Source organism: Ornithorhynchus anatinus, chromosome X5, assembly GCF_004115215.2.
Source record: "Ornithorhynchus anatinus isolate Pmale09 chromosome X5, mOrnAna1.pri.v4, whole genome shotgun sequence".
Taxonomy (NCBI): domain Eukaryota; kingdom Metazoa; phylum Chordata; class Mammalia; order Monotremata; family Ornithorhynchidae; genus Ornithorhynchus; species Ornithorhynchus anatinus.
The window spans coordinates 7,126,692-7,154,342 of NC_041753.1; the positions used below are offsets into that span (position 1 = coordinate 7,126,692).

Here is a 27,651-nt window from a genome sequence, read left to right on the forward strand (position 1 = left end):
GAAGGCTACGTGTCTGGATAACATGAGCCATATCTCATACATCTCCTTGCCCAGTGTTCACCAACGCTGTCAGTGACCACCCTCACGGTAAGCTCTCATGCCCGGAGTTGGGCACAGTCCCTGTCCCAAGCGGGGCTCACGCTCTTAATCCCCATTTTACAGATGAGAAAACTGAGGAGCAGAAAAGCAAAGTGATTCGCCCAAGGTCACACAGCAGACAACTGGCGGAGCCGGGATTAGAACCCAGGTCTTTCTGCCTCCCTAGCCATTAGACCACACTGCTTCTCTTAAGACGGGAAGGCAATCACCAGAGAGTGGCCTAGGCAGGGACCCACTGTGTCCCCTGTAGCAAAATTCGGCCAACGGCCTCCCCCCTCCTCACCCTTAAATCTTATTCCCATCCCTCTTCCTCTAGACAACCAGTTCCTTTGGGCAGGGATCATGTCTACCATCCATCTCAATTGTACTGGCCTGTCCTAAGCACCTAGTAGAGTGCTAGTACACTGCTCTGCATGAACTACGGTGTTCTGCACACAGTAAACACTCAATAAATACCATTTATCGATTGATTTCTATTCAAATGATCCAGCCCCAAAGGGCCACACACACACACCTCCCCTACAATCAAGAGGGTTTGGGGGAAGCAAAAAAACAAACTGACCCATCATTCATTCAATTCCACACCTCCCCTACAATCAAGAGGGTTTGGGGGAAGCAAAAAAACAAACTGACCCATCATTCATTCAATTAATTTAATCGTATTTATTGGGTGCTTACCTCTTACTGTACTAAGTGCTTGGGAGAGTGCAACAAAAACTCATATTAATTCAGTCATTCATTCATTTGTATTTATTGGGTGCTTACTGTGCGCAGAGCACTGTACTAAGCACTTGGGAGAGGACGATATAACAATAGATAGACACATTCCCTGCCCGCAACGAGCTTCCAGTCTAGAGTTGTAACATCCATTTCAAATAGAAAAACTAAGGCCAATTGAGCCAGGTTAGTGGAAGAGAGAGTGTAATTAATCAGTGATATTTATTGAGTGCTTATCATATGTAGAGCAATGGACTAAACACTTGGGAGAGTCCAATGTAACAGCGTTGGCAGATACGTTCCCTGCCCCCAGGGAGCCTACAGTCTAGCCGGGGAGACAGACAGTAATAGAAATAAATTACTATGTAGATTTCGAGCCCATTTAGACCGTGAGCCCGTCATTGGGCAGGGATGTCTCTATCTGTTGCCAAATTGTACATTCCAAGTGCTTAGTACAGTGCTCTGCACCTAGTAAGGTCTCAATAAATATGACTGAATGAAAACAAGGGATGGATAGAGACCTAAGCGCTGTGCACTTGTATCCAATTGCAAAGGGTAGATCCAAATTAAATAGGTCAGACCCAATCTCTGTCCCACAGCTTTAATCCCCATTTTGCAGATGAGGAAACTGAAGCCCAGAGAAGTGCAGCGACTTGTCCGAGGCCACACAGCAGATGAGTGGAACGTGTCCACATGTTCCCCTGAACTGTGCTCATCCAAGCTCTTCGAACAGTCCTCTGCACATAGTATGCACATGCTCACTAAATCGCGGCTCAGTGGCAAGAGCCCGGGCTTGGGAGTCAGAGGTCATGGGTTCGAATCCCCGCTCTGCCAGCTGTGTGACTGTGGGCAAGTCACTTCACTTCTCTGGGCCTCAGTGACCTCATCTGTAAAATGGGGATTAACTGTGAGCCTCACGTGGGACAACCTGATGACCCTGTATCTCCCCCAGCGCTTAGAAAAGTGCTCTGCACATAGTAAGCGCTTAACAAATACCAACATTATCAAATACCACTGATTGACTGAGAAGTGGCAGAGCGGAATTAGAACCCAGATCCTCTGACTCCCAAGCCGGGGCTCTGTCCACTAGGGGGCGCTGCTTCTCGTTGTAATCGGGTAGCAGAAGTGAGATAACGGTAGTCAATTGAGCGCGCCCCAGCGGGCATTTATCCAGCGCTTAGGATAGTGCTTAGCACATAGTAAGTGATGAGCAGTTATTACGATTACCTATGACGGACTCCAATGCGGTGTACTCTGTGCTTGGGAAAGTTCATTGGAAGTGCGAGAAAATTCCTCACCCACGGACGGCTGCCTCCCTAATGGGGGAGGCAAACTTAAAAAAAAAATACGTTCAATCAGTAGAATCTGAATAGATACTTGAATGGATTAATGAGTGAGTGCTAAGGATGAGTATGCACCGATATCAATCGATCCATAGCATTTGTTGAGCGCTACTGTGTGCAGGACACTGAACTAAGTGCTTGGGAGAGGACCCCGTGACAGAGGTGGTAGATGCAATCTGCGTGGCCTAGTGGAAAGAGCCCGGGCCTGGGAGTCAGAAGGACCTGAGTTCTAATCCTGGCTCTGCCGCTTGTCAGCTGTGTGACTGTGGGCAAGTCACTTAACTTCTCTGTGCCTCAATTACCTCATCTGTAAAATGGGGATTAAGACTGTGAGCCTCATGTGGGACAACCTGATTACCCTGTATACCCCAGCACTTAGAACAGTGCTCTGCACATAGTAAGCGCTTAACAAATACCAACATTATTATTATGATGGAATGAATGAATGAATGAATGAATGAATGAATGAATGAATGAATGAATGTGGGACAGGGACTGTGTCCAACCTGATTAAGTTATATTTACCCCAGAGCTTAGAACAGTGCTTGGCACATAATAATAATAATATTGGTATTTGTCAAATGCTTACTATGTGCCAAGCACTGTTCTAAATACTGGGGGAGATACAAGTTAATCAGGTTGTCCCACGTGGAGCTCACAGTCCTAAACCCCATTTTACAGATGAGGTAACTGAGGCCAGAGAGAGAGAGAAAGAGGAGGAAAGGGAGGGAAGGAAGGAGGGAGGGAGGGAGCTGGCATCTCCAAGAAGAGGGTCAGTCAGGGTGCAGAGCCGGAGGGAGAGGGGGAAAGTGGCTAAAGTATTTGTGAGATAAGGGGGAGAGCCCCAGCTAGTCTGGGAGAGACAGGACCAGAGAGAGGGAAAATCAGAGAGCAGACAGAGAGAGAGAATCAGAGAGCATGCTGAAAGAATCAGAGAGCATGCTGAGAATGAGAGCACACTGGGAAAATCAAAAAGCAGACTGAGAGAATCAGCAGAGAGAGAATCAGAGAGTACCCTGAGAGAATCAGAGAACAGACTGAGAGAGTGAATCAAAGAACACACTGAGAGAGAGAATCAGAGGCAAACTGAGAGAGAATCAGAGAGCAGATTGAGAGAATCAGAGAGCAGATGGAGGGAGCGAATCACCGAGCAGAACGAGAGAGAATGAGAGCAGACTGGGAAGAACAGAGAGCAGACTGAGAAAGCGATTCAGAGAGCAGATTGAGAAAGAATCAGAGAGCAGACAGACTGTGAGAGAACTAGAGAGCAGATTGAAAGAGAGAATCAGAGAGCGCACTGAGAGGGAGAATCAGGGAGCAGGCTAAGAGAAGCAGAGAGCAGTCCGAAAGAACAAATCGGAGAGCGGACGGAGAGAATAAGAGAGAAGATTGAGAGACAGAGAGAATCAGAGAGCCTGCTGAGAGAATCAGAGCACCCTGAGAGAGAATCAGAGAGCAGACGGAGAACTAGAGAACAGACTGAAAGAGACATATCAGAGAGCAGACAGAAGGAGAACCAGAGAATGGACTGAGAGAATCAGAGAATAGGCTGAGAGAAATAATTAGACAGTGGACTGAGAGAGAGAGACTCAGAGAAGAGACCAAAAGAGAGAATCAGAGAGTAGACTGAGAGAACTGGAGAACAGATAGAGAAGAAAACAGGATATGAGAGAGAGGAAGAAGAGAGATTGTATGTGATAGAAAGGCAGTCGCAGGCACCCTATTAGGTCAGGAGACAGCACGGTGTCGGGGACAGAACAGCAGAGTTACAGAGAGGAGTTGCGTGTAGGGTGAGATCGTGCTTATGTAGTTTGCTGTGTGTGTGTTTGTGTTTGCTTATGTGCGTGTTTTCCTGTGTAAGAGGAGCCAGAAGAAGCAATGTGGCCGAGTGGGAAGAGCCCGGGCCTGGGAACCGGAGGACTTGGGTTCTAATTCCGTCTCTGCCACCTGTCTGCTGGGTGACCTAGGGCAAGTCAGTTTGCTTCATGTGCCTCAGTTCCCTCGCCTGTCAGATGGTGATTAAGACTATGAGCCCCATGTGGGACAGGGACCGTGTCCCTTAAGCTTGGATCCACCCCAGGACTTAGTAGAGTGCTTAACAAAAACATAAAGAGAGGGTGCAATCCCTTGAGAGCAGAGATCGCGGCCCTTTCCACATCCGTAGCTGTCCTTGCCCCATGGGCAGTGCTCTGGCCGCCCCCGGATGTCCCTAATCAATACCGCTGCTAATGACACCGAGACTGATACCAAAATAGGGTGTGACCAGGTGGAGCGTGGGTGGATGAGGTGATTGTGTGTGTGCGTGTGAGTACGTGTGGGTGTGTCCCTGCCCTGGGTGTGGATGGCCCCTGACCTGTTTGCCTGTCTGCATCTTCCTGCCCTGGGCGTGTGTGTATGTGTGTGTGTCTGACTGCCCAGGGCTTGGGGTGAATCCCCGGAGGCCTGTGTGTTGTGTGTGTTGTGTGTGTGTGCGTGCATGTGTCTGATCAGGACATGGGCTGAATCCCGCGGGGTGCCAAGGCTGCTCGCTCTCTACTCCAGGCAACCTGCACCAGTCAATCAACCAATCAGTCAACAGTACTTATTCATTTTAATTTTTTTTTTTTAATGGTATCTGTTAAGCCTTACCAGGCACTGAACTAAGCGCTGGGGTAGATCCAAGCTAATCAGGTTGGACACAGTCCTTGCCCTACGTGGGGCTCATTGCCTTAATCCCCATTTTACAGATGAGGAAATTGAAACACAAAGAAATCAAGTGGTGCTCAAGGTCACATAAACAGACAAAGGGGGAAACTGGGATTAGAACCCACATCTCTCTGACGCCCGGGCCTGGGCTCTATCCAGTAGGTTCGTGTTGCTTTATTGAGCGCTTACTGTGTGCAGAGCATTGTACTAAGCATTTGGAAGAGAACACCAGTCAGTAGACACAATCCCTGCCCGCAACAGCGTGGCTCAGTGAAAAGAGCACGGGCTTGGGAGTCAGAGGTCATGGGTTCTAATCCCGGATCTGCCGCTTGTCAGCTGTGTGACTTTAGGCCAGTCACTTAACTTCTCTGGGCCTCAGTTCCCTCATCTGTAAAATGGGGATGAAGGCCGAGCCCCACATGGGGCAACCTGATCTCCTTGTATCACCCCCAGAGCTTTGAACAGTGCTTTGCACATAGTAAGCGCTTAACAAATCCCATCATCATCATCACAACGAGCTTTACGGCCTACAGCTTCCCAACTAAAAATACCTCCCTGCAGGGAGCTCTGACCAGTGACCTTTTCCACAACTGCAATGTGGTGGTTAATGAGAAGCAGCGGAGACGGTCTGGGACTGGGAGGTGGAAATAATAATAATAATAATAACATTGGCATTTGTTAAGTGCTTACTATGTGCCAAGCACTGTTCTAAGCGCTGGGTAGATACAAGGTAATTAGGTTGTCCCATGCGGGGCTCACAGTCTTAGTCCCCATTTTACAGATGAGGTCACTGAGGCCCAGAGAAGTCACTGGCTCATAGTCCCACAGCTGATAAGTGGCAGAGCGGGGATTAGAACCCAGGCCCTCTGACTCCCAAGGCCGGGCTCTTTCCACTGAGCCAGGCTGCTTCTCGACTTAGGTTACAAAGACTTAGGTTCGAATCCTAGCTTCACCGCTTGTCTGCTGGGTGACCTTGGGCAAGTCACTTCACTTCTCTGGGCCTCAGTTGCCTCATCTGTAAAAGGGGGACTGTGCCTGGGAGCCCAGGTGGGACAGGGACTGCGTCCGACCCAATTGCTTCTATCTACCGCAGTGCTGGGCACCCGGTAAGCGCTTAACAAGGACCATAATGAGAAGGACCGAGGCCGGGGAGGAGTCCAAGTGTCTACAGCTGGCGGGGGCCCGATTATCCGGGATCTGGGGCCTTGGGGGCCGCTGGAGCGGCGCGAGATGGAGGGTGGGCGGGGCTGCTCCAACTCCGCCAACGCCCCCCCGACCGTAACCAGGGGCAACCACCCCGCGCCCCGCCCCCCCCCTCCCCCCGCCGGGCCAGGTGGCCGTTGGGCGGGGAAAAGCCCGTTGAATTTCCCGCGAGGCTGAAGCCGGTCGGGAGGCGGCCAATGGGCTGGGCGCGGCGGGGTCACGTGGGGAGCGGGCCGGGGGGCGGGGCCCGAGAGCCTATATAAAGCGTGGAAGCGGGGGCGGCCGCGTGCCACAGGCCGGGGGGCGGGGAGGGAGGGGGCGGCCCCACCGCCCTCGTCTCTGATTGGCCGCGGCTTGGGGGCGGGGCTGGCGCGCGGGACTGGGGCGGCTCTGATTGGGCCCGGAGAGGAAGGGGGCGGGGCCGGAGGGAGGTGGGTCCCGAGGCGCGAGGGCCGGAGCGCGAGCCCGGGGCCGCTAAGAGCGAGGGGGGGCTGGGGACGAGGAGGGGAGGAGGCGGCGGCGGCGGCGGCGGCGGGGGCCGGTACCGGACCTGGGCGGCGGGATGAGCGAGGCGGAGGCGGCGCCGACTGCCGTGTTAGCCCCGGTGGGGCCCCAGCCGGGCCCCGTGGTAGTGATGGTGGGGCCGGTGGTCGGGGGAGACCTGCAGAAGCCGGGGCCCGGGGGGGCGGTCGGCCCCCTGCCCCCTCCCCCGCTGACCCCGGCGCCCCTAACCGGGGGGCCTGTCACCTCGGCGACGGCCGCCCCCGTCCCCGCCCGGAGCCAGGCGGACAAACCGGTCCTGGGTGAGGGAGCGCGCGGGGGACCCGGAGGGAAAGGGCGGGATTCAGCCGGAAGTGGGGGAGGAGAAGGACGAGGCCCCGGGGAGGTGAGAGCAAGGGAGAGGCCCAGGCCCTGCCCGGGTGCAGTGAGGATGGAGGGCCCCCGAGGGAAAAGTACGGCCAGGTGAGGCCAAGGAGGAAACCCGGGTGCGGTCGAGGTGGCCGAGGCCACGGGGAACCCTGGGGAGTCCGGTGGCCGGAGGGCCGGGGGTGGGCGGGACGGGAGGAGGAGGAAGGGAAGACCCGGGGTGAGTTGGAGAAAGTGTTTGGAGACCTCCCGTAAGGTGTGGGGAGCCCTTGGGACGCAAAGGGAATACCCCCGACTGATGGTAGCGGGAAGACGCAGGTAGGGGGAATGAGGTCTGGGGCCTTTGCGGCGGGCGGAGACCGCTTAGAGCCTCCGGCAGTCAATCGGGGGTGTTCGCTGAGCGCCTACGGTGTGCAGCGCGCTTGGACCGGACGCGTGGGAGAGTGCAGTGAAGTGGGTCTGAAAACAGATGCGTTTCGTGTCCACGAGGAGCTCACGGTCTAACCTCAACTCTTCCTCCTGTCTGCCCTCCAACCACTTCCCTTCCCCGCACTCCTGCAGCGACCCAAGTCTTAGGCACCGTCAAATGGTTCAACGTCCGCAACGGCTACGGGTTCATCAACAGGTACCGGAGCGCCCCGGGGTGTGGGTGTGGCAGCAGGGGGAGGGGGGGGTCCCTCGACCCGAGGGGCCCGGTCAGCCTCGCGGGCCCCAGATAACCCCGCGAAGCTCTTGGTCGGCCGTGTCTAAAGCCCAGGGGCCGCTCCGACTCACCCGTCCAAATGCCCCACCTGCCAGCTCCCTGCCGGGCGGGGCACGGACAGAACTTTTGTCCATCTCTGGGTCCCAGCTTGGGGGTGTGCCCCCACTTCCTGCTGCCGCTCCTCCAGCCCTTTTCTCCCCTGCTGCCACCTCACTCCCCTTGGACCTCTTCCTCGTCCGTCCCCCCCCCCACCCGGCGCGGGGGTGACTCCTCCGAGAAGGGCAAAGAAAGTGGTGTCTTGGAGTGGGGTGGAAGGGTGCAGGCTGTTTGCTCCCCTCCCCATGGTGCCAGAGGCACGGACACGCCAAGTCTCTGGGAGGCCCAAGCTGCCACGGTGACCCGGCAAGCTAGGGGAGACATATTCACCCGTTCCCCACCCCCTGCGGCTCAAGGGGCGGTTCGAACGACGCATCGCGGGGGATCGAGATCCAGTCGGCTCTTCACCAGCCTGGGCTTCCTGCCCACTGGGCTCCCAGGGGGTTCCCCGACCCGGCCAGTGACCTCTTTGCAGGCTGCCCTTTATACCAGGCCGCCCGGCTCTCGGACCCAGGAACTACGATATCTTGGGGAGGGGCACGGAGCGGGGCCTCCCGCTCCTGATCTGAGGGTCCCCGGGGGCAGGGAGGCAGCCCCCGCTGGAGGATGAGGGTGTGGAGGGAGGGGAAATGGCTAAATCTAGTCTGTCTCCTTCCTTCTCTAAACTGATCAGGCGGGGTCTCCCTCCTCTCCCTCCCCTTCTTGATGTTCCAATGGCAGGCAGTGACCGGCACGTATGCTTGTGTGTGTGTCGGGGTTGGGGGAAGAGGGCGTATTCTCCCATGCCCAGCAATGTGGCCATCCCAAAAACCAGCACCGTGGCTCCCTTCCCCAAACAGTTCTGTGGAGCATCCCATTGGGCCCGTCCGCCCCCCAGGAGGGAGTGGAATTTTCCAGCTGGCGGGCCTTGGGAGGGAGGGATTGGGGACAGCTACACTCAGCAGCCAGCGGCAGCTCCCTCCCACCCCCCTCCCGCTTGCTTTCTGAGGTGCCCTAGGGCGCAGGCCTGCAGCTTCCAGGCGGGCGGATGGGCAGGCGGGGTTCTGGCAAGCAGGGAACTGCCTGGCCCGGACCACTTTAGCACCTTCCTGGAGTCAAAGTGCCTTTGCATCTTCCCTGTTCCTTCAAGGAGCCCAGCTTGTCCACGGTGGTGACGGCAGCCTTCTCCCCTCCTTCCTTCCCCTCCCCATCCGGAGCCCGGCCCCCTCTCCCGCAGTCACTAGCCCACAAAGAAGCAACCCATTCCCGGTTCCCCCAGCTCCTCCGCAGGGGCCCCAGGGTCGGGTTCCCCCCTCCGGCGCTCCTTGGTTAACGGGGGCATCGGGGCCCACCCCACAATCCCTGTGTTCCTTCCCTGGCTGGGGTCGGTCCTGCCCTCTCCACACCTGTTGAGGAACGAGCAAAGGACTGTGACCCTTGTTTCAAAACCCAGCCACCCGGGGAGATTAGAGGTCATCTACTAGAACCCTGGGGGTTGGGGGGGGTGAGGTAGGGGGTGGAACCCCCCCCCCCCAGGCCTCTGGGCCTTAAAACCTCTTCTCCCGCCCGCTTCCAGGAACGACACCAAGGAGGATGTCTTTGTCCACCAGGTAAGGTAGGGCTGGGGGCCTGGTTGGGGGAGCCGCCCCGGACCAGAAGGCTTTGCAGGTCATTGGCATCACGGTCGGCTTCCAGCCTCCCCTCCGGCCTCCTGTGTTCCCAGGCGGAGCAGCTCCGCCCCGCCGTTAGCCACGATCCCCTGGGAGAGGACCAAGAGGGCCGGCCGCCCCAGCACAGTCCCCCGTGTCCTCTACCTCTGAGCAGAGACCCTTGGACGCCGGGTGGGGACGAGGGTTGGGGTCCTGGATACTTAAGCTTGAGGTGAAGGCGGGTCCTGGGGCCTCTCCATCGTCTCCCCCCACCCCCAACATCTAAGGGACCTTTGGTCCCAGCCTCCCTATAGTCCCATCAGGGATCCGAAGATTTTTGCTGTCCCTGCCCCGCACAAAGAGGGGGCTGGAAGGGGGTCGCCTGGCTCCTCGTAGCCCTCACCCGGCCGTGCCCCCGGTCCCTCGGAGATGCGGGGATTTTAGGGCTTCCCCTCCCCCGTCAATTACGCTACCGACCTGCCGCCCCTGCGGTCTGTTTTCTGCTCCCCCCCGTCCCCCGCCAGACCGCCATTAAACGGAACAACCCCCGCAAGTTTCTCCGCAGCGTAGGGGATGGGGAGACGGTGGAGTTCGACGTCGTGGAAGGAGAGAAGGTTTGGGGGTCACCGGGCCTAGCGGCAGTAGGGTGAAGGAGGCCGAAGCGGAGGGGGCTTCCGGGAGGTCACTTCATCCCCTCCGTCCCTCGCGTGGCACCCCCGGCCTGTGGGGGAGGCAGGCGCCCCCACCCCGACCCCAGGCCTGAGGGGAGGACCGGGGGAGCTCACACCTCTCCCTGGGAGAAGTGAGGATCAGAATGAAGTGGAGGGTGGGGGTCACCAGCTCCAACCCTCCCTTCCAGGAGGAGAGGGGAGGTCAGACCCACAGAGGACCTAGGGGTCCGGGGTTGTTGCGGGGAGGAGGAGGAGGTGGGTAGTTGAGGAGGGTGGGATAGTAATGGCCTCACAGGTCGCCTCTCCCACCCGCGCCGCCCGCTCCCTCCTTCCCTTCCTCCCCAACCCAGGGCGCCGAAGCCGCCAACGTGACCGGCCCCGGCGGGGTCCCGGTGAAGGGGAGCCGCTACGCCCCAAACCGGCGTCGCTTCCGCCGCTTCATCCCGCGGCCCCGGCCGGCGGCGGCGCCCCTGGCCCTGGTGGCCGACGGCTCCGTGGGCGGAGCGGAGCCCGGCAGCGAGGGGGAGCGGGCCGACCACCCCGCCCAGCGGCCCCGCCGCCGCCGCCCGCCCCCCTTCTTCTACCGCCGGCGCTTCGTGCGCGGCCCCCGGCCCCCCGACCCGCAGCAGCAAGGGGAGGTAGGTGAGGGGGCCGAGGGGTGGGGGGAGACGGACAGAGAGACCTGCCCCACCCCACCCGGTCCCCAGAGACCCCAGTGACCCTGAGGGGCCGGGGTCCCGGACTCCTAAGCTTGGGGGGCGGAAAAGAGGAGTCGCAGGTCCAGCCTCACCCGGAATTACACCCGCCCAGGGCCCAGAGGGGTCGGAGCCCAAAGACGCCACTTCCTTAGACGGGGACCAGCATCAGGGGGATGACAGGGTCCCCCTGCCCCGCTTCCGGCCTCGCTACCGCAGGTGAGAAGATCGTCCCCAGGGCCTGGCTAGAGGGAGGCGGGGTGGGTGGGGGGCGTGGGGTCCTCTACACTGGCCGGGGACAGAGATTGCTCCCCTGGGCGGCCCGTCACCTCCAGCGTCCATCTCGCCACCCCGCAGGCCCTTCCGCCCCCGGCCTCCCCAGCAGCCCACCACGGAGGGCGGGGACGGCGAGACCAAGCCCCTGCAGGGCCCCGCCGACAGCTCCCGGCCCGAGCCCCAGCGGCCCCGCAATCGGCCGTACTTCCAACGACGCCGGCAGCAGCAACCGCCACCACCGCCTCCCGGGCCCCGGACGCACGTCACCGCCGCCGCCGAGGTGAGAGGGGCCCCGGAGGGGGCGGCGGGCCAGCGGGCGTGGACGTGCCATAGAGCCTGGGCCTGGGAGTCAGAAGGTCACGGATTCTAATCCTGGCCCTGCCATTTGTCTGCCCTGTGACCTTGAGCAAGTCACTCCACTTCTCTGGGCCTCAGTTCCTTGATCTGTAAAATGGAGATTGAGACTGGGAGTCCCACAGGGGACAAGGGACTGTGTCCAACCCGATTTGCCTGTGTCCACCCCAGCACTTAGTACAGTGCCTGGCACGTAGTAAGGGCCGAGCAAATCCCACAGCTATTATTATCGTTCTTATGATGAAACACCCCCGGGGTGGGCCTAGAGAGGTCCGACCGCAGCCCGGCTCCAGCCTCCCCTGCCCCCACAGGCCGAGTTCAAAGAGCCAGCGTCCCTGGGCCCCCTCCCAGTGGATGCCCCTGGTCCTCAGGAGGGGCCCCTGGAGGCTCTGAAGCCCCTGCTACCTCCGCCAGAGCCTCAGCATCAGCTGCTGGACGTGAGTTTGAGGGGACGCTGGGGGGAGTGGCGGTGGAGGGAGCGGGGAGAGCCGGGTCCTCTCCCCCCGACCAACGGCTTCCCCCTGCCAATCCTTCAGACCCCAGCCCCCCTGCCCGGCGGTGACCCCACCCCCGCCCTCCTGGAGTGACACCCACCGGGGGTCACACGGAGCCGCCACCCGGTGAGGACTTGGGGGGGGGTCCGGGGGTTGGGCGGGGGGGCATGGAGCAGCGCCAGGACCTGAAATCAACTGACGCCCACCCCCGCACATAGGTAACTTCCATCTACTCCCCTCAACTTCCAAACCATCTGTGGCCCGAAAACGGCGGCTGCCCCATCACCCACCCCGGCCCCGTCTCCCCAAGATCCAGGAGTCGAGCGACTGTTTGATTTTGTTTCTCCTCCCCGACGGTGGAGGCGGAGGGTGGGGAGAAGCTCGGTCCCCACCCCTGGCCCGCGCCAGGGGCCGCCCGCCTCCCCCGACCTCTCTCTCCTGGCTGTTGTGCTCTTCCACCCCTTGGTTTATTTTTTGGGTTCTCTATCCTGGCCGCAGCAGTGTTGTGACGCGTGTCCCCGCCACCCGGACCGCAGCAGTAAAAATAAATTGGCACAATTGCCTGCCGCGGGCGTCCCGCTCTCTCCGGCTCCGTGCCTACGGCTGGACGGCGGGGAAGAGGGGGGCGTGACCCTGGTGCCCGAGGTGGGCGGGGGGAGGGGGCGGAGCAGATGGGGAAGGGGCCGACCCGGCGGAGGAAGGGGGGAGACAGGCCCAGACAGACCACTGGCCCCCAGGACCCCTTCCTCTGTAGCCCCCTCTGCCCGTCACACCCGCCAAGAGCGGCACACTTGTTCTCATACGGTGACCTTTATATATATATATATATACACATTCAGTACAACGGAGTCTGCAGGGTTTCTCCTTTCCACCCTCAGAAACATAGAAAAATGCCCCAGGGCCCACCCCCAGCCCGCCCTGAACTCAAGCGCACACAGCCAACCACCACCTCTCCCCACCAGCCTGCCCACCGCCCAGCCTCGTGGGGTCAAGGGATTGAGCCCCCCAACCCACCTCCCCTCCACCACCCCCCCACCTTCCCAACAGCGAGAAATGGCAGAGAGAGAGTGGGGCTTCAGATTTGAAGGGGGGCCCAGGGCCTAATCTCTTTTCCCCCCTCTTCCTCCACTCCCCCTGTTCTGGGTGAACAACCCCAGAGTGAGGGTGGGGGGGCCAGAGGGCTCGGTGTCGTCCCCCCTCCCCATCACCCACCTCCCATCTTTTGGGTAGAGGGTCAGGGGCCCGGGCAAATGGTGAGGGCTTGGGATGGGGGGAAGGTGAGTTGGTGGGGGCGGACCGGGGCCTAAGGTTAAATTCAAAGCACAACCACAAGAGATAAATAATACCAACGGGCTTCACGCTGGGGAGGGGGCACTGGCAGGAGGGGAGACATCCCCCCCCCCCCCCCCCCCCCCCCCCACCCGGGTCCAGGACCGTCAGACCTCGGGCGGAGAAGGTTAAAGTGCTTCAGAGGGAGGGAGTGGGTGGGAAGGGTCGGGGAGGGGCTGCTGCCCCACGGCCTCCGCCGCCCCCACCACGGCCGTGGCGGTTCCTCAGTCGTTCTCGTCCGGACCCAAGTACTCCAGCTCCGTGCTGGGCTTGACCTCCTGGTCCAACAGGGAGGGTGTGCGGCGGAAGCCGGCCGCGATCTGGTCAAACGTCCGCCCCCGCGTCTCGGGCACCTTCACGTACGTGAAGAGAAAGAAGCCCAGGAGGAGGACGGCAAACAGGAGGAAGACGTAGGGCCCGCATGCGTCCTGGGGGTTGGGGGGAGGAGGAGGAAGAGGCGGCAGCCGACTCAGGGGTGGCCCAGGAGGTAGCTGATGGGAACCGGCCTCCCCATCTCTCCCCCAACGCTTCGCCGGTGAACTTTCACCCCCGCCCCCCGATCCCGAGCGATCCCCCGATCCTGGCATCCCTCTAGATCGCAAGGTCCCTGTGGGCAGGGAACGTATCTCTTACATTGTGTGGTACTCTCAGTAAACAGGAACTCTGTACACAGGAAGCGCTCAGTAAATACCACTGGTTGATTTTTCTCCCTCTCTAGACTCTAAGCTCATTTTGGGCAAGGAATGTGTCTGTTATATTGTTGTGTGGTACTCTCCCAAGCACTCAGTTCAGTACTTGGCACACAGGAAGCACTCGGTAAGTACCGTCAATTGATCGGTTTTCCTCCGTCCAGGAGAGCAGGGCCCCGGGCCTGAGGGGCACGAGGGGGTTCGGGAGGGGAGGGGGCTCACCGCGATGTACTGGAAGCTCATGCCCACGATGAAGTTGCAGGTCCAGTTGGAGAAGCTGGAGACGGCCATGGCGGCGGGGCGGGGCCCCTGGCTGAAGAGCTCGGCGACGATGAACCAAGGGATGGGGCCCGGACCGATCTCAAAGAAGGCCACGAAGCCAAAGATGGCCACCATGCAGGAGTAGCTCATGGCTGGAACCCGCTCCTGGGGCCAGGGCGGGAGGGATGGGCGGGGGGTGAGAGTCAGTGGGGCACCCCCTCCCGTCCACCTCCCACTCCCGTCCACCTCCCGCTCCCGTCCCAGCATCTCCCGGGGCACGTGGAGTAGGGCCCGGTTGGGGCTGTCCCCTTGCAGCGTGCCTCAGTTACCTCAGCTGTGAGTCCTACATGGACTGTGTCCAACTTGATTTGTTTGTATCCACCCCAGCGATCAGTACAGTGCCTGGCATGTAGTAAAGCGCTTAACCAATACAAATAGCAATAACCAGAGTGCCGGCATCTAAGTCCAGGCCAGCTCACTGAGGAGCATCTTGTCCCAGGGGTTTCTGGGAGCCATTCCAGCCATAAATTCCTTATTTATATTAATGTCTGCCTCCCCCTCTAGACCGTAAGCTCCTTGTGGGCAGGGAACGTGTCTCCCAACCGTGTTATACCGTGCTCTCCCAAGCGCTTAGGGAAACAGCACGGCGTAGCGGATAGAGCAGCGTGGTTCAGTGGAAAGAGCCCGGGCTTGGGAGTCAGAGGTCATGGGTTCGAATCCCCGCTCTGCCACTTGTCAACTGGGTGACTGTGGGCAAGTCACTTCACTTCTCTGTGCCTCAGTTACCTCATCTATAAAATGGGGATTAACTGTGATCCTCACGTGAGACGACCTGATTACCCTCTATCTACCCCAGCGCTTAGAACAGTGCTCTGTGCCAACATTATTATATAGAGCCCGGGCCTGGGAGTCAGAAGGTCATGGGTTGTAATTCTGGATCCATCCCTTGTCTGCTGGATGACCTTGGGCAAGTCACTTCACTTCTCTGCGCCTCAGTTACCTCATCTGTAAAATGGGGACTGAGACTATGAGGTGCCTCCCCCACCCCCATGGGACAAGGACTGTGTCCAACTTGATTTGCTTGTATACACCCCAGGCTTAGTACAGCACCTGGCACTTAGTAAGCGCTTGCTCTGCATGCTTAACTTAGGCAATATGATTGATTGATTGATTGATTGATGGATGGACATCTTGCCTCCTGTTCTTCCCTTTAGGGCCAGGAGGGCCAGAGAGCCCTGTCCCTCTTCCACCCCCATTCATTCATTCATTCATTCATTCAAGGCCCCGTTCTCCCCACTTAACGCCCTCACCAGCAGGAGCAGGGAGACGGTCATGAGGATGGCACAGCCACACATGCCAGCCAGTCCCAGGAGATGGAGGGTCCGTCGGCCAGCTCGCTCCACCAGGAACACCTGGAGGCGGGGAGGAGAGAGAACGGCGTTGGGAGACAGCTTGCCCAGGTCTCTAGGGTGTGCTGAGGGGGCGGAGGGTCGGGAGGCGGCCCAAGTGTGAAAGCAGCACACCCCCAGGGGGAGGCTGGTGGTTGGGAAGGGGTCTGGTCCCTTTAGCCAGAAGGATTTGGGTTCTAATCCCGGCTCCGACGCCCATCTGCTTGGGCAAGTGACCTCACTCCTCAGGGCTTCAGTTTCCTCAGTAAATGAAATGGGGATGAAAATACCTTTTCTCCCTCCACTTAGATTGTAAGCCCCAGGTGGAACAGGAACTGTGTCCAACCTGGTTAACTGGGATCTCCCCCAGTGCTTAGTACAGTAGCCGGCACATAATTAGCACCTAACGATACTGGAATAATTATTACTACTACTCTCGTCCCCATGGTTCCTGATGGGAGCCCGGGGCAGGGGGAAAGGGTTAGGACGGAAAGAGTTGAGGGCGGGGGTCCCCAAGGGGCCATTACCGAGAGGATGGTGAAAGCCGTGTTGACCACGCCGGCCCCGATGGTGGCGTAGGCTGGCTGCCCCACCCCTGCCGACTCAAAGATACTTGTTGAATAGTAGAAGACCTGGCAACAGAAGGAGGAGGAGGAATGGTGGAACGGGAAGGAGGAGGGGGAGGGAGGAGGAAGAAGAGAGGAGAAGGAGGAAAGGGAGGAAGAGGGATAGTGGAAGGACAAGAGGAGGAGGAAGAGGCGAAGGGAAAGGGGCAGGAGGGAGGGAGAACAGGGGGAGGAAGAAAAGGAGAGGAAGATGGGGAGGGAAAGGTGGGGGAGGAGTGAGCCTTCCCTCAACCCATCGCCCAGCTCCCCCTCTGCTTGTGGATGGCCTCACCCCGTCCCTCTCGGGTCTGCCCCAACCCTTTCTCCTTCTCCTTCCTGTCCCCTCGCCTGACTCACCCCAATCTCCAACTGTCACCCACCAGCCATTCCCCTCCCTCCGGGACCCCCACCCGGCCGCCCACCACCAGCCCAGCTCCCCAGGGGCTGCCTCGGCCAGTATCTCCCCACGGCTCGGTGGGTACGGGCATCCTGTCCCCCGGGTCCCGTCCCCCAATCCCGCCCAACCCGGATCTCCCCTCAGTCCTCCCGCTGGCGCTCACGGCGTTGATCCCGGACAGCTGCTGGCTGAGCTGGAGGACGACGGCGATGAGCAGGGGCTGGCGGTGGATGCGACTGCGGAGCAGCTGGGGCAGGCTCAGGGGCTGCTCGCGCTCCAGCTGACGCTTCTCCTCCTTCAGCTCTGCCAGGGCCCCGGACACGTCCGCCCAGCCCGTCAGACGCTTCAGGCCTGGGGAGCCAGCCGTCGGGGCGTTGGCGGGGACGGGGGGAGCTCGTCCCCATTAAGAGGGGGTGGGGAGAATCCCTTGCAAACTTCTGCCTCCCTTTTTTCTTTTTATGGTGTTTGTATCTGACTCCCCGGTGCCCTTTCTAGTCCCCCTTCCTTCCCAGAATGTTTTTTTTTTGATGGTATTCGTTAAGCACTTGCAATGGCCAGGCACTGTACTAAGTGCTGGGGTGGATACAAGATAATCATGCTGGACACAGTCCATGGCCCGCATGGGGCTCACAGTCTTAATCCCCATTTTATAGGTGAGGAAACTGAGGCACGGAGAAATGACTTCTGTTTTTTACATGATTTATTAAGCCCTTCCTATGTGCCAAAGTCAGTATTAAGCACTGTGGTAGATCTTAGCTCATCAGACTGGACAAAGTCCATGGCCCACGTGGGGCTCACAGACTTCATACCCACTTTACAGATGAGGGAACTGAAGCCCAAAGAAGTGAATGACTTGCCCAAGGTCACACAGCAGACAAGTAGTGGAGCTGGGATCAGAACCCAGGTCCTCTGACTCCCAGGCCCAGGCTCTTTCCACTAGGCCATGCTGCCTCTCAGGCTCCGGGTTGCCAGGCGACCTGGTTGTGGTCATGATGGGGGCTAACGGGGCAGGGCCTGGACCAGAACCTGGGCAGAGGGTCCGTGCCGCCCCCCCCACCCCACCCTACCCAATGCCCTGTACCAGGGCCACACGAGCTGTGCTGGGGGGGTCGCGGGTTCCAGAGGGAGGTCAGATGGGAGGGGCCGGGGCCTGGTGGGCGGGGGAGAGGAATGGAGATGAGGAGGGAGAAGGGGGACTTGGGAGGAAATGGGGTTGGAGACTGGAGGAGAGTTTGAATGGCCTCAGGGTAACCGCTGTTGGGGAGGGAAGTGGGGGGTGGGGGATGGTAGGGATGGGGAGGAGGGTGAGGGGGATGGCTGGAGATGGGGCAGAAGGCTGAGGAGGATTTATGGGGAAGAGGAGGAGGGGTGGGAGAAGACTTGGAGGGCTGCCTAGGAGAGAAGGGAAGGGCTGGAGCGGTTGGATGGGGAAGAGGGCAGGGAGATGGGCAGGGATAGGGAGGAGGTCGGGGGACAGGTGGAGATGCGGAGGAGGAGGGGGGAGGACCGGGAGGGTGGGGGATGACTGAAATATTGGAGGGGAGGAAAGGGGAGGCCTGGGGGCTTGGGGAGAAGGGCAGATGGAGAAGGGGAAGAGGGGGACCAGAGGGGCCAGGGGGAGGGTGGAGGGAGGATGGCAGAAATGGGGTGAGGGCAGGGGGAGGCCTGGATGTGAGGGGGGGTGGCAGGGGTCGGAGGAGGGAGGGGCAGGGGCGTCCGGCCTTACTCTTGCGGGCGGGGCCCTCGAGGTTGCGGCTGATGTAGAGGTAGCGGGGGCTCTCGGGGCAGAAGGGCAGGAGGAGCAGCTGAAGCCCAGCGGGCAGCACGGTCAAGCCCAGCAGCAGAGGCCACAAGTCCATCGTTCCCAGCAGGGAGTCCAGGCCCAGCACCTACAAGGGGGACACGGGGGAGCAAGGAGGTCAAGGAAATTCAGCCATCAATCAATCAATCCGTGGGATTTATTAAGCGCTTACTGTGTGCAGAGCACTGTAATAATAATGGCATTTGTTAAGCGGTTACTAATGTGTCAAGCACTGTTCTAAGCGCTGGCGTAGATCCAACCTAATGTTTGGACACAGTCCCTGTCCCACATGGAAGTCACAGTCTTAACTCTCATTTTACAGATGACGGAACTGAAGCCCAGAGAAGTGAAGTGACTGGCCCAAGGTCACCCAGCGGACAAGTAGCAGAGCCAGTTGAGAACCCAGGTCCTTCTGACTCCCAGGCCCGGGTCCAAGCCACCAGGCCATGCTGCTTCTGTACTCAGGGCTTGAGAGAGTACAAGACAGCAGAATTAGCACACGTTCCCTGCCCATAAGGGAGCTTACAGTCTAGAGGGATCTGAGGGGGAGGGCTGCGAGGAGCAGCTCAGTAGCCCGCTCCTCCTTCCGGCCCGCCCCCCATTTTCCTCCTTGGCCCCGTCCCCTTGGGCTGGTTCCACCCCCGAGTGGATTGGCAGGGGAGGAGGCCGGTTACCTGGGCGATGAGGATGCCGATGACGATGGCCAGCTGGTTGAGCGTGCCCAGTGCCCCCCTCAGGTGGGTGGGGGCGATCTCCCCCACGTACATGGGCACCAGCCCCGAGGTCAACCCTGGTGGGGGGAAGGAGCACGAGGGGTTACTGAAGGGGAGCTGAAGGGGAGAAAGGGGCACGAGGAGCAGGGAGGAAAGGGCTGAGAGGGGCTGAAGTGCTCTGCGCACAGTAAGCGCTCAATACGACTGATTGAAGTGAGGTGGGGGGGTGTAGCAGTGGGCCGAAGAGGTTTGTGGGTTGGGGGGAGATGTAAGGGGGGTCCTCAGGGTCCAGGGCATGGAAGCAGGGAGTTGGCCCCGGCTGGGGGTGTTGGGTGGGGATGCTGGGTGAGGATTTAGCTTGCGGAGGGGATGGCAGGGTGGGAGGTGGGGGCCCCCAGGGTCCAGGGAAGAAACTGGAGGGCAGAGGGGATGGCAGTGGGGGAGGTAGAGGGCCCTCGGGGTCCAGTGGGAGAAACTGGGGTGTGGAGGGAACGGTAGTGGGGCGGGGGAGGAACTGGGGTGCGGAGGGGATGTACCTGAGTACGCGCCGATGATGAATCGTCCAAGGATGAGCATCTCATAGGAGGCAGCGACCTGGGCCAGCCCCATGAGCCCCCCGCCCAGGACTGCCAGGGCGTTATTCATCAACATCGCCCGCTTCCTGCAGGGGGGATCGGGGCAGGGAGGGAACCCGTGAGCATCCCGGGGAGCCGCCCCCTCGACCACCCCTCCTGCTCCTCCCGCAACCCACCCGTGCCCCCGGCCCCGCCCCCCTACCTGCCCAGCCACTGGGCGATGATACCAATCAGGAAGGAAGAGATCATGCCACCCACGGAGAAGATGGCAACGGACAATGACCACAGCGTGGTCAGCGTGGCCGGGGGGATGGAGCCGGGACCCCCGGGACCCTGCCGACCCAGCCACGTCTCGTTGTAGCTCTGTTCGATCACCTGGGCCAAGGGGAGGGTCAGAGGGTCAGAGGGGACCCGGGCACGCACCGCCCTCCGCCCCTCAGCCCGTGCTTCACCTTCTGCGGTGCGTTGATCACCCCGATGTTGTAGCCAAACTGGAGGGAGCCGAGCACAGCCGAGAAGACGGCAAGGACCAGGATCCCCGTGACCCTCTGCCTGGGGGGCTGCCCCTCCTAGTCATTAATAATCGTCATCGTCATCATCATTATCAGAAGAAGGTAAAGGAGAAGGAAGAAGAAGGAAGAGTTGTGGCTTTTGGTGAGCACTTCCTATCTACAAGTCACTGTACTGAGCACCAGGGTTGATATACTGTAAGCAGACTGGACACAATCCCTCTCCCACATGGGGCTCACAGTTTAAGAAGTAGAGAGAGCAGGCATTTTATCTTCATTTTACAGTGGAGGAAACAGAGGCCGAGAGAAGTGACGTGACTCGCCCAGGGTCACACGGCAGGCAAGTGGAGGAGCTGGGAGTAGATCCCACCCTCTGACTAAATCTGGGCGCTATCCATGCTGGGGAGAGGGAAAGAGGAGAGAGGAAAGAGGAAGAGAGAAAGAAAGAGAAAGTGGGGTAGAAAGGGAAGTAGAGAAAGAAAGGGGGAGAGAGTGGAAAAGACAGAGCAGATAGAGAAAGGGTGAGGGAGAGAGGGAAAGAGGGAAAGGGAAAGAGGAGAAAGAGGGAAAGGGAAAGGGGGGAAGAAAGAGATGGGGGGAGAGAGAGAAAGTCTGGGGCACAGGGAGGAGGAGGAGGAGGAGGAGGAGGAGCAGAGTCCCCAGGGGGCCGGAGGAGCCCGGAGGCTGGGAAAGGCTGGGGGGGCAGGATGCCTGGGTCCAGGGCGGGACGGGGAGGGGGAGACATGTGAGCGATGGGCCGATGCCCGGGGGGGTGGGGGTGGGGGGGGTGCCAGGACGGCGGCGCCGCGGGTTCCTCCGAAGGGCAGGGCGGCCCAGGCCAGGCCAGGCCCGGGAAACTCACCCTTATTTGGAAACTAAGGCGGCCCGAGGCATAAACAGCCCAAGCTGGGATCCTGGGATCCAGCTCCCCGCCATCTGGCTCCCCGGCCCCGCCGGCGCCGACCCCAGCCTCCTCCAACCGCCCCCCCTCCCCCAAAGCTCGGGCCCTGCTCTCCCCATTCCCCCCCCACACACACACAGTCCCGGGGCCCGGTGGGGTCCTCCCACCCCCCGACGACCAATAATAACGGCGGCATTTGCTAAGCGCCTTCTCCGGGCCAAGCGCTGTACTGAACGCCGGGGTGGACAGGCAACGCGCAATGTTTCTGGAGTGAGGGGGCCGGGCGGAGGAGCTGGAGGTGGGAGACGGAAGGGGAGTCGGGGCCGGGGAGAGCTGCCGGCGGGCTGGGAGCCCCGATGCCTGCGTCCCAATCCCTCCGCATCTTTGCCCTTGGGGCATTTATTTCCCTTTCTCTACCATCTCTGCTCGCCCGTCTGTGTATGTGTGTGTGTGTGTGTGATCGATCACACTTGTTTTCATTCAGCTCCACGTGTGTGTGTCCGTCCACCCCAGGGGAAAAAGGGGTGGGGAGGGGTCTCTCGGTTTGGGACTCAGAGTAGCTCGCCGGTCCCACTGTACCGTTATACGGCTTCTGGAGTCGGGGATTGGGGAGGGGGCTTCTCCCTCCTTCTAAGGGCTCTCTATAAAACGTCGGCTGCGCCCCCAGGCCCCCGGGGAGGGACAGAAGGGGGAGGCGGGCTGCGGACGGGGTGGGGCGGGTGGGCACAAGACCTGGCAGCACAGATTGTCTCCGACGGAAACCTGAGCCCGGGGCCCGCCTGCCCCTTCCCACCGTGGCCCACCATGGGGCGGGAGGGGGGGGGGGGGGGGCGTTGACCGCTGGCCAGGGGGAAAGTTCAGAGAGCTGGAGCCGGGCCGGAGGGAGGAGGGGGGAGCGAGAGGGGGAAGGCCGCGCCCGGGGGGTGGGTGGGCCCGGCGGGCGCACAGCCGGCACAATCCTTCCGCGGGCCCCCCCCGGGCCGCCCCTCCTTTTTTAAAAATGGTACGAAGCGCTTACGATGTGCCGGGCACCGTACCGAGCGCTGGGACCCTTACAAGCCCGTCCGTTTGTTGGGACACGGTCCCGGTCCCACGTGGGGCTCACAGTCTTCATCCCCCTTTTACAGAGGAGGTCACGGGCCAGAGAAGCGAAGCGACTTGGCCAAGGTCACAGAGCAGACAAGCGGCGGAGGCGGGATGAGAACGCGGGTCCTTCTGGTCCCCGGGCCCGTGGTCCGTCCGGCAGGCCACACTGCCCCGAGACCCCCCGCGACCTCCCGCTCTCGGGGGGTGGGGGGGCGCTTCCCGGATTTGGGAGGCTCCTCCCGCCCCCCTCCCCAGTGCCGGGAGCTACTTTACAAGATCCCGGGTGGGGGGAGGGGGAGGGGGCTCTCCCTCCCCTCCTGCCACCAGCTGCATCGTTTCTCATGTCGGAGCGACCCCCAACCCCCCACACCTCCACGCCGGGGGCCCGGGCCGTCCGACGGCCGTCCATCCCCGCCCGGAGGAAGGGTCCGGTCCTGACCGCCCGGAGCTAGATTCGGGCTTCTCCGACGGCCCAAGACCCCTGCGACCACCAGGCACGGGCCGGGGGCGGGGGGGCCGGGGGGGGGGGGGGGGAGGGGGTCACGCGATCGCCCGGTCGAGTATAAATAGCCCCCATCCTGAGACGGGACCCACGCAGGGCGCCTGCGCGGGGGGCGCCCTCCGAGGAAAGTTGGCGGGGGGCGGTCCCCGTGGCTTAGTGGAAAGATCGCGGACTTGGGAGTCAGAGGACGTGGGTTCTAATCCCGGCTCCGCACTCGTCTGCTGCGTGACCTGGGGCGAGCCACTTCACCTCCCTTGTCCGTGCCTCAACTACCTCATCTGTAGACTGCGAGCCCCACGTGGGACAGCCCGATTCCCTTGTATCTACCCTAGTGCTTAGAACAGCGCTTGGCACATAGTGGGCGCTTAACAAATACCGGCATCATTATCCCTATTAGTCCTCCCCATCTCGCCCGCGCCGGGACCCCCTACCTCGGTCCCGATCTGCTGGAAACCGGACGGCATCGCGGCGGAGGGGGGAGGAGGAGGAGGAGGAGGAGAGGGTCGGCGGGGGGTCGGGGGCGTGGGTGGGAGTTGAGCCGGTCCGGCTCCTGGGGTCCTGGGGTTGGGGAACGGGGGCGCCGGGGGACTGGCGGGGGACGAAGATCGCTGGGTGGGGGGCGTGCGGGTGTGGGGAGGAAGGGATGGCCGGAGCGGAAGGAGAAGGAGGAGGCGAAGGAGGAGGAGGAGGAGAAGAGGGGCCGGCGGGACGATTTGGACTCCCGAGGATGGAGGTCGAGGCCCGGGTCCCCGCGGGAGCCACGCCCCCCGCTGCCCATTGGCCGGCAGCCCGTTTCCCCCCAACCCCGCCAAAACCACGCCCCCTGGCGGCGGCCCCGGCCCGGAGCCCGACCTCTCCCCAACCGCGTGCGGGGCCGGGCGCGGGCCACGCCCCCGGACTCTCCCCATTGGCCGGCGCCCGCCCCGGCCCCGCCCATCCAAGGGAGGCCCCGCCCCCGCCGGCTCTCATTGGCCGAGGCGGCCGGGCCCCCCACCCCTCCACCCCTCCGCCCGGGCCCGGGAGTCAGCGGTACCTGGGTTCTAATCTCGGTTCCGCCACTTGTCCGCCGTGTGACCTTGGACGAGTCACTTCCCTCCTCCGGGCCGCAAGTGACCTTATTCAGTCAGTCGGATTTCCTAAGGGCTCGCCGACGGCAAAGCACTGTACTGAGCGCTTGAGAAAATGCGGACAAAGGCTGGGACCCCCAGGCGGGACCCGGATTGGGTCCGACCTGATCAGTCTGTAATCTACCCCGGAGCGGTGCATAGAGCGCTGGCCTGAGAGTCAGGAAGTCATGGGTTCTAATCCCGGCTCTGCCCACTTGTCGGCTCTGTGACCTTGGGCAAGTCACTTGACTTCTCTGGGCCTCAGTTCCCTCGTCTGTAAAATGGGGATGGAGACCGTGAGCCCCAGGCGGGACGGGAACCGGGTCCAACTTGATTAGCTTGAATGTCCCCCAGCACTTAGAACAGTGCTTGACACATAGTAGGCACTTAACGAATTCCATCATCATTATTATTAGTATTATTACAGTGCCGGGCACATGGAGAGTGCTTAACAGATACCATAAAAGAGGAGGGGGAGGCTGGGACACCTGGGGGGGGGGCGGAGGAGAAGAAGGAGGTGGGGGGAATTCGTGACCCCCCCAGGGGGGGCGGGGCGAGGTGCCCCGAGTTGACCCGCCCTGGGGTCTATTTTTAGCTGCTCGACAAGAGCCGTCAAATGTCAGGTCCGGGAGGCGGGGGGGGGAAGGCGGGGGGGGGGGGGGTCTCCGCCTGCCACGAGGTTGGAGGGCGGGTCGTTAACCCGCTTCCCACGGGGAGGGGCCGAGGCGGAGGGCTCCGGATGGTCCGGATGGGCGGGGGCAGAAGAGGGGAGTGTCTCTCTGAGTGTCTCCGGCCCCATCTCCCTGGCCGTCTCACCCTCTGGGTCTCTCCGTCCCCTCCGACTCCATGTCCCGGTCTCAGTGTCCAGCCCACGGGTGCCAGGAGGCGGGGGCGGGCAGGGGGTGGGCAGGAGGGCAGACAGGTGGCGGCCAACACTGGCGGAGCTCGTCCAGCCTCGAGGGGGACATCGGAGCCTCCACGCACGTGTTGCCCACCCTCCCCGCGCTCAGGGGTCACTCGCGCCCACCGGACGGAGGTGGGCAGCGAGATCTGAAGGAGGCGGGCTCGAAGCGAGGGCGGGCAGAGGGACAGATGGCAAAGCGCAGTGGAGAAGCAGCGTGGCCCAGTGGATAGAGCCCGGGCCTGGGAGTCAGAAGGACCTGGGTTCTAATCCCGGCTCTGCTGCTTGTCTGCTGGGTGACCTTAGGCAAGCCATTTCACTTCTCTGGGCCTTGGTTTCCTCGTCTGTAAAATGGGGGTGAAGACTGTGAACCCTTGGTGGGACAAGGGACGGTGTCCAAGCCAATTATCTTGTACCTACCCCAGTGGTTAGTACAGTGCTTGGCACCTAGTAAGTGCTTAACAAATACCATAAAAGAGAGAGAGAAAGATCGAAACGGAGACTGTCTAGAAGACAAAGGCGGTGACAAAGGTCGAAACACTGAGACAGAGTGGGAGAGGCTGTCCTGTCCTCTCTACTCTCGACTGTGTGTCGGAGGTTGTGGAGGGGTGATAATAAAAATGATCATCTTTGTTAAGCGCTTACTATGTGCCAAGCACTCTGCCGAGCACTGGGGTAGGTACAAGATAATCAGCTCGGGTACAGTCCCCGTCCCATGTGAGGCTCGCCATCTAAGGGGGCGGGAGAGAGAACAGTCAGTCAATCAATGGTATTTATTGAGCGCTTACTTTGTGTGGAGGACGGTACTAAGCGCTTGGCCGAGTAGAGTACAGCAGAGTCGGTAGAAACGTTCCCCGCCCTCAACGGATTTACAGTCTGGAGGGGACCGTAACAGGTATCGAATCCCCATTTTACAGATGAGGAAACTGAGGCTCAGAGCAGTCAAGTGGCTTGACCCAGGTCGCACAGCAGGCAAGGGCTAGAGCCGGGATTCATTCATTCCATCGTATTTATTGAGCGCTTACTGTGTGCAGAGCACTGTACTAAGCGTTTGGACAGTACAATTCTGCAATAAAGAGAGACAATCCCTGCCCCCACCGGGCTTAGAGTCTACAAGGGAGGAGACAGACATCAAAACAAGTAACCAGGCATCAATATAAATAAATAACATTCTAGCTATGTCCATACATACACAAGTGCTGTGGGGTGGGGAGGGGAGGTAGAGGAAAGGGAGCGAGTCGGGGAGATGGGGAGCGGAGGGGGAGCTGAGGAAAAGGGGGGTTTAGTCTGGGAAGGCCTCTTGGTCTCCCGTGCCGTGTTCTTTCCACGAGGCCACTGTCATAACAACTCCCCAGCGCTTAGTCCAGTGCTCTGCACATAGTAAGCGCTCAATAAATACTCCTGATGGATGGATCGATGGCCTCTCCGCGGCCTCGCGTTCCTTTCCTGACTCTCCTGGGTGGTGGTGACTCGGGGTGGGGAGAGCTGGGGTCGGGGGGCGCGGGGGGGGGGGGGAGGCCCGAACCCCGAAAAAGCCCGGGGGGGGGGGGGGGGAGGGGGGAGGGGGCGCGAGCCCCCCCAGCCGAGGCGGCGGGAGGAGGGCGCGGCTGCAGCGACACCTGGAGGCGGGAAGGGGGGTTGCAAAGGCGAGGAAGGGGGCGTCGGAGCGGCCCCGCCCCGCCCGCACCGGAGGACGGTGAGATCGGGGTTCATTCATCCATTCAATAGTATTTATTGGGCGCTTACTATGTGCAGAGCCCTGGACTAAGCGCTTGGAATGGACAATTCGGCAACAGGTAGAGACAATCCCTGCCCGTCGACGGGCTTACGGTCTAATCGGGGGAGACAGACCGACATAAACAAGACAACATAGTCACGATAAATAGAATCAAGGGGATGTATACCTCATTAACAAAATGAATAGGGTATTAAAAATCTATCCAAATGAGCAGAGTGCTGAGGGGAGGGGAAAGGAGAGGGGGAGGAGCAGAGGGAAAGGGGAAAAAGGGGGCTTAGCGGAGGGGAGGTGAAGGGGGGCAGAGAGGGAGCAGAGGGAAAAGGGGAAGCTCAGTCTGGGAAGGCCTCTAGGAGGAGGTGAGCTCCCAGTAGGGTTTTGAAGAGGGGAAGACAGTTTGGCAGAGGTGAGGAGGGAGGGCATTCCAGGACAGCGGGAGGTAGTAGGCCAGGGGTGGACGGCGGGATAGGCGTGAACGGGGGACGGTGAGGAGGTGGGCGGCAGAGGAGCGGAGCGTGCGGGGTGGGCAGTAGAAAGAGAGAAGGGAGGAGAGGTAGAAGGGGGCAAGAAGCCCAGAGTGAGAAGTTTTTGTTTCGTGTGGAGGTTGATAATCAACCACTGGAGGGTTTTAAGGAAGGGAGTGACATGCCCAGGGTTTGTGAGTCAGAGGACATGGGTTCTAATCCCGCCTTCGCCACTTGTCTGCTGTGTGGCCTTGGGCAAGTTGCTTCACTTCTCCGGGCCTCAGTGACCTCATCTGTCAAATGGGGATGAAGACTGGGGAGCCCCACGACACCTGATTACCTTATATCTACCCCAGCGCTTAGAACAGTGCTTGGCACATAGTAAGTGCTTAACAAATCCCACGATGATGATGACGATGACGATGACGATAGCACGGCCGAGCGGCCCGACCTGCAACGGAGGAGGATGAAGCAGCGTGTCTTAGTGGAAAGAACTCAGGCTTGGGAGTCGGGGGACTTGGGTTCTAATCCCTGCTCCGCCGCTTGTCTTCTGTGTGGCCTTGGGCAAGTCACTTCACTTCTCTGGGCCTCAGTGACCTCCTCTGTAAAATGGGGATGAAGACTGGGAGCCCCACGGGGGACACCTGATTACCTTGTATCCACCCCAGTGCTTGGCACATAGTAAATGCTTAGCAAATCCCATGATGATGATGATGATGATGGTGCTAGGGTGGCCGGGCTGCACGGGAGGATGACGGTAGCGCGGGAGAGGGGCTCCCTGGCCCCGGCCGGATCCCGCTCCTCCCACCCCGGCCTCCTCGCTGCCCACCTGGGACCCAGGCGCCTGTCGCTCCAGCT

General features: G+C 60.5%; 2 protein-coding genes across 2 annotated transcripts; one reads left to right on the top strand and one right to left on the bottom strand.

The window, feature by feature from the left end:
• The first annotated feature begins 6,560 nt into the window (after positions 1–6,560).
• YBX2 (Y-box binding protein 2) lies at positions 6,561–12,398 on the top strand. The gene is made up of 10 exons (XM_029055357.1): positions 6,561–6,850; positions 7,476–7,539; positions 9,269–9,302; positions 9,866–9,955; positions 10,363–10,650; positions 10,823–10,926; positions 11,065–11,263; positions 11,649–11,774; positions 11,874–11,957; positions 12,050–12,398. The coding sequence occupies exons 1-9, from the start codon at positions 6,610–6,612 to the stop codon at positions 11,922–11,924; spliced, it is 1,197 nt and encodes a 398-aa protein (XP_028911190.1). The 5' UTR covers positions 6,561–6,609; the 3' UTR covers positions 11,925–11,957; positions 12,050–12,398.
• A 493-nt stretch (positions 12,399–12,891) lies between these two features.
• Positions 12,892–23,318, bottom strand: SLC2A4 (solute carrier family 2 member 4). Its single transcript, XM_029055341.2, has 11 exons — positions 23,019–23,318; positions 20,042–20,158; positions 19,792–19,964; positions 19,551–19,675; positions 18,976–19,091; positions 18,227–18,389; positions 16,664–16,851; positions 16,026–16,130; positions 15,421–15,522; positions 14,072–14,275; positions 12,892–13,588 (listed from the first exon to the last, which is right to left on the bottom strand). Exons 1-11 carry the CDS (start codon positions 23,049–23,051, stop codon positions 13,385–13,387), a joined length of 1,530 nt encoding a protein of 509 aa, XP_028911174.1. The 5' UTR covers positions 23,052–23,318; the 3' UTR covers positions 12,892–13,384.
• Positions 23,319–27,651: the final 4,333 nt, after the last annotated feature.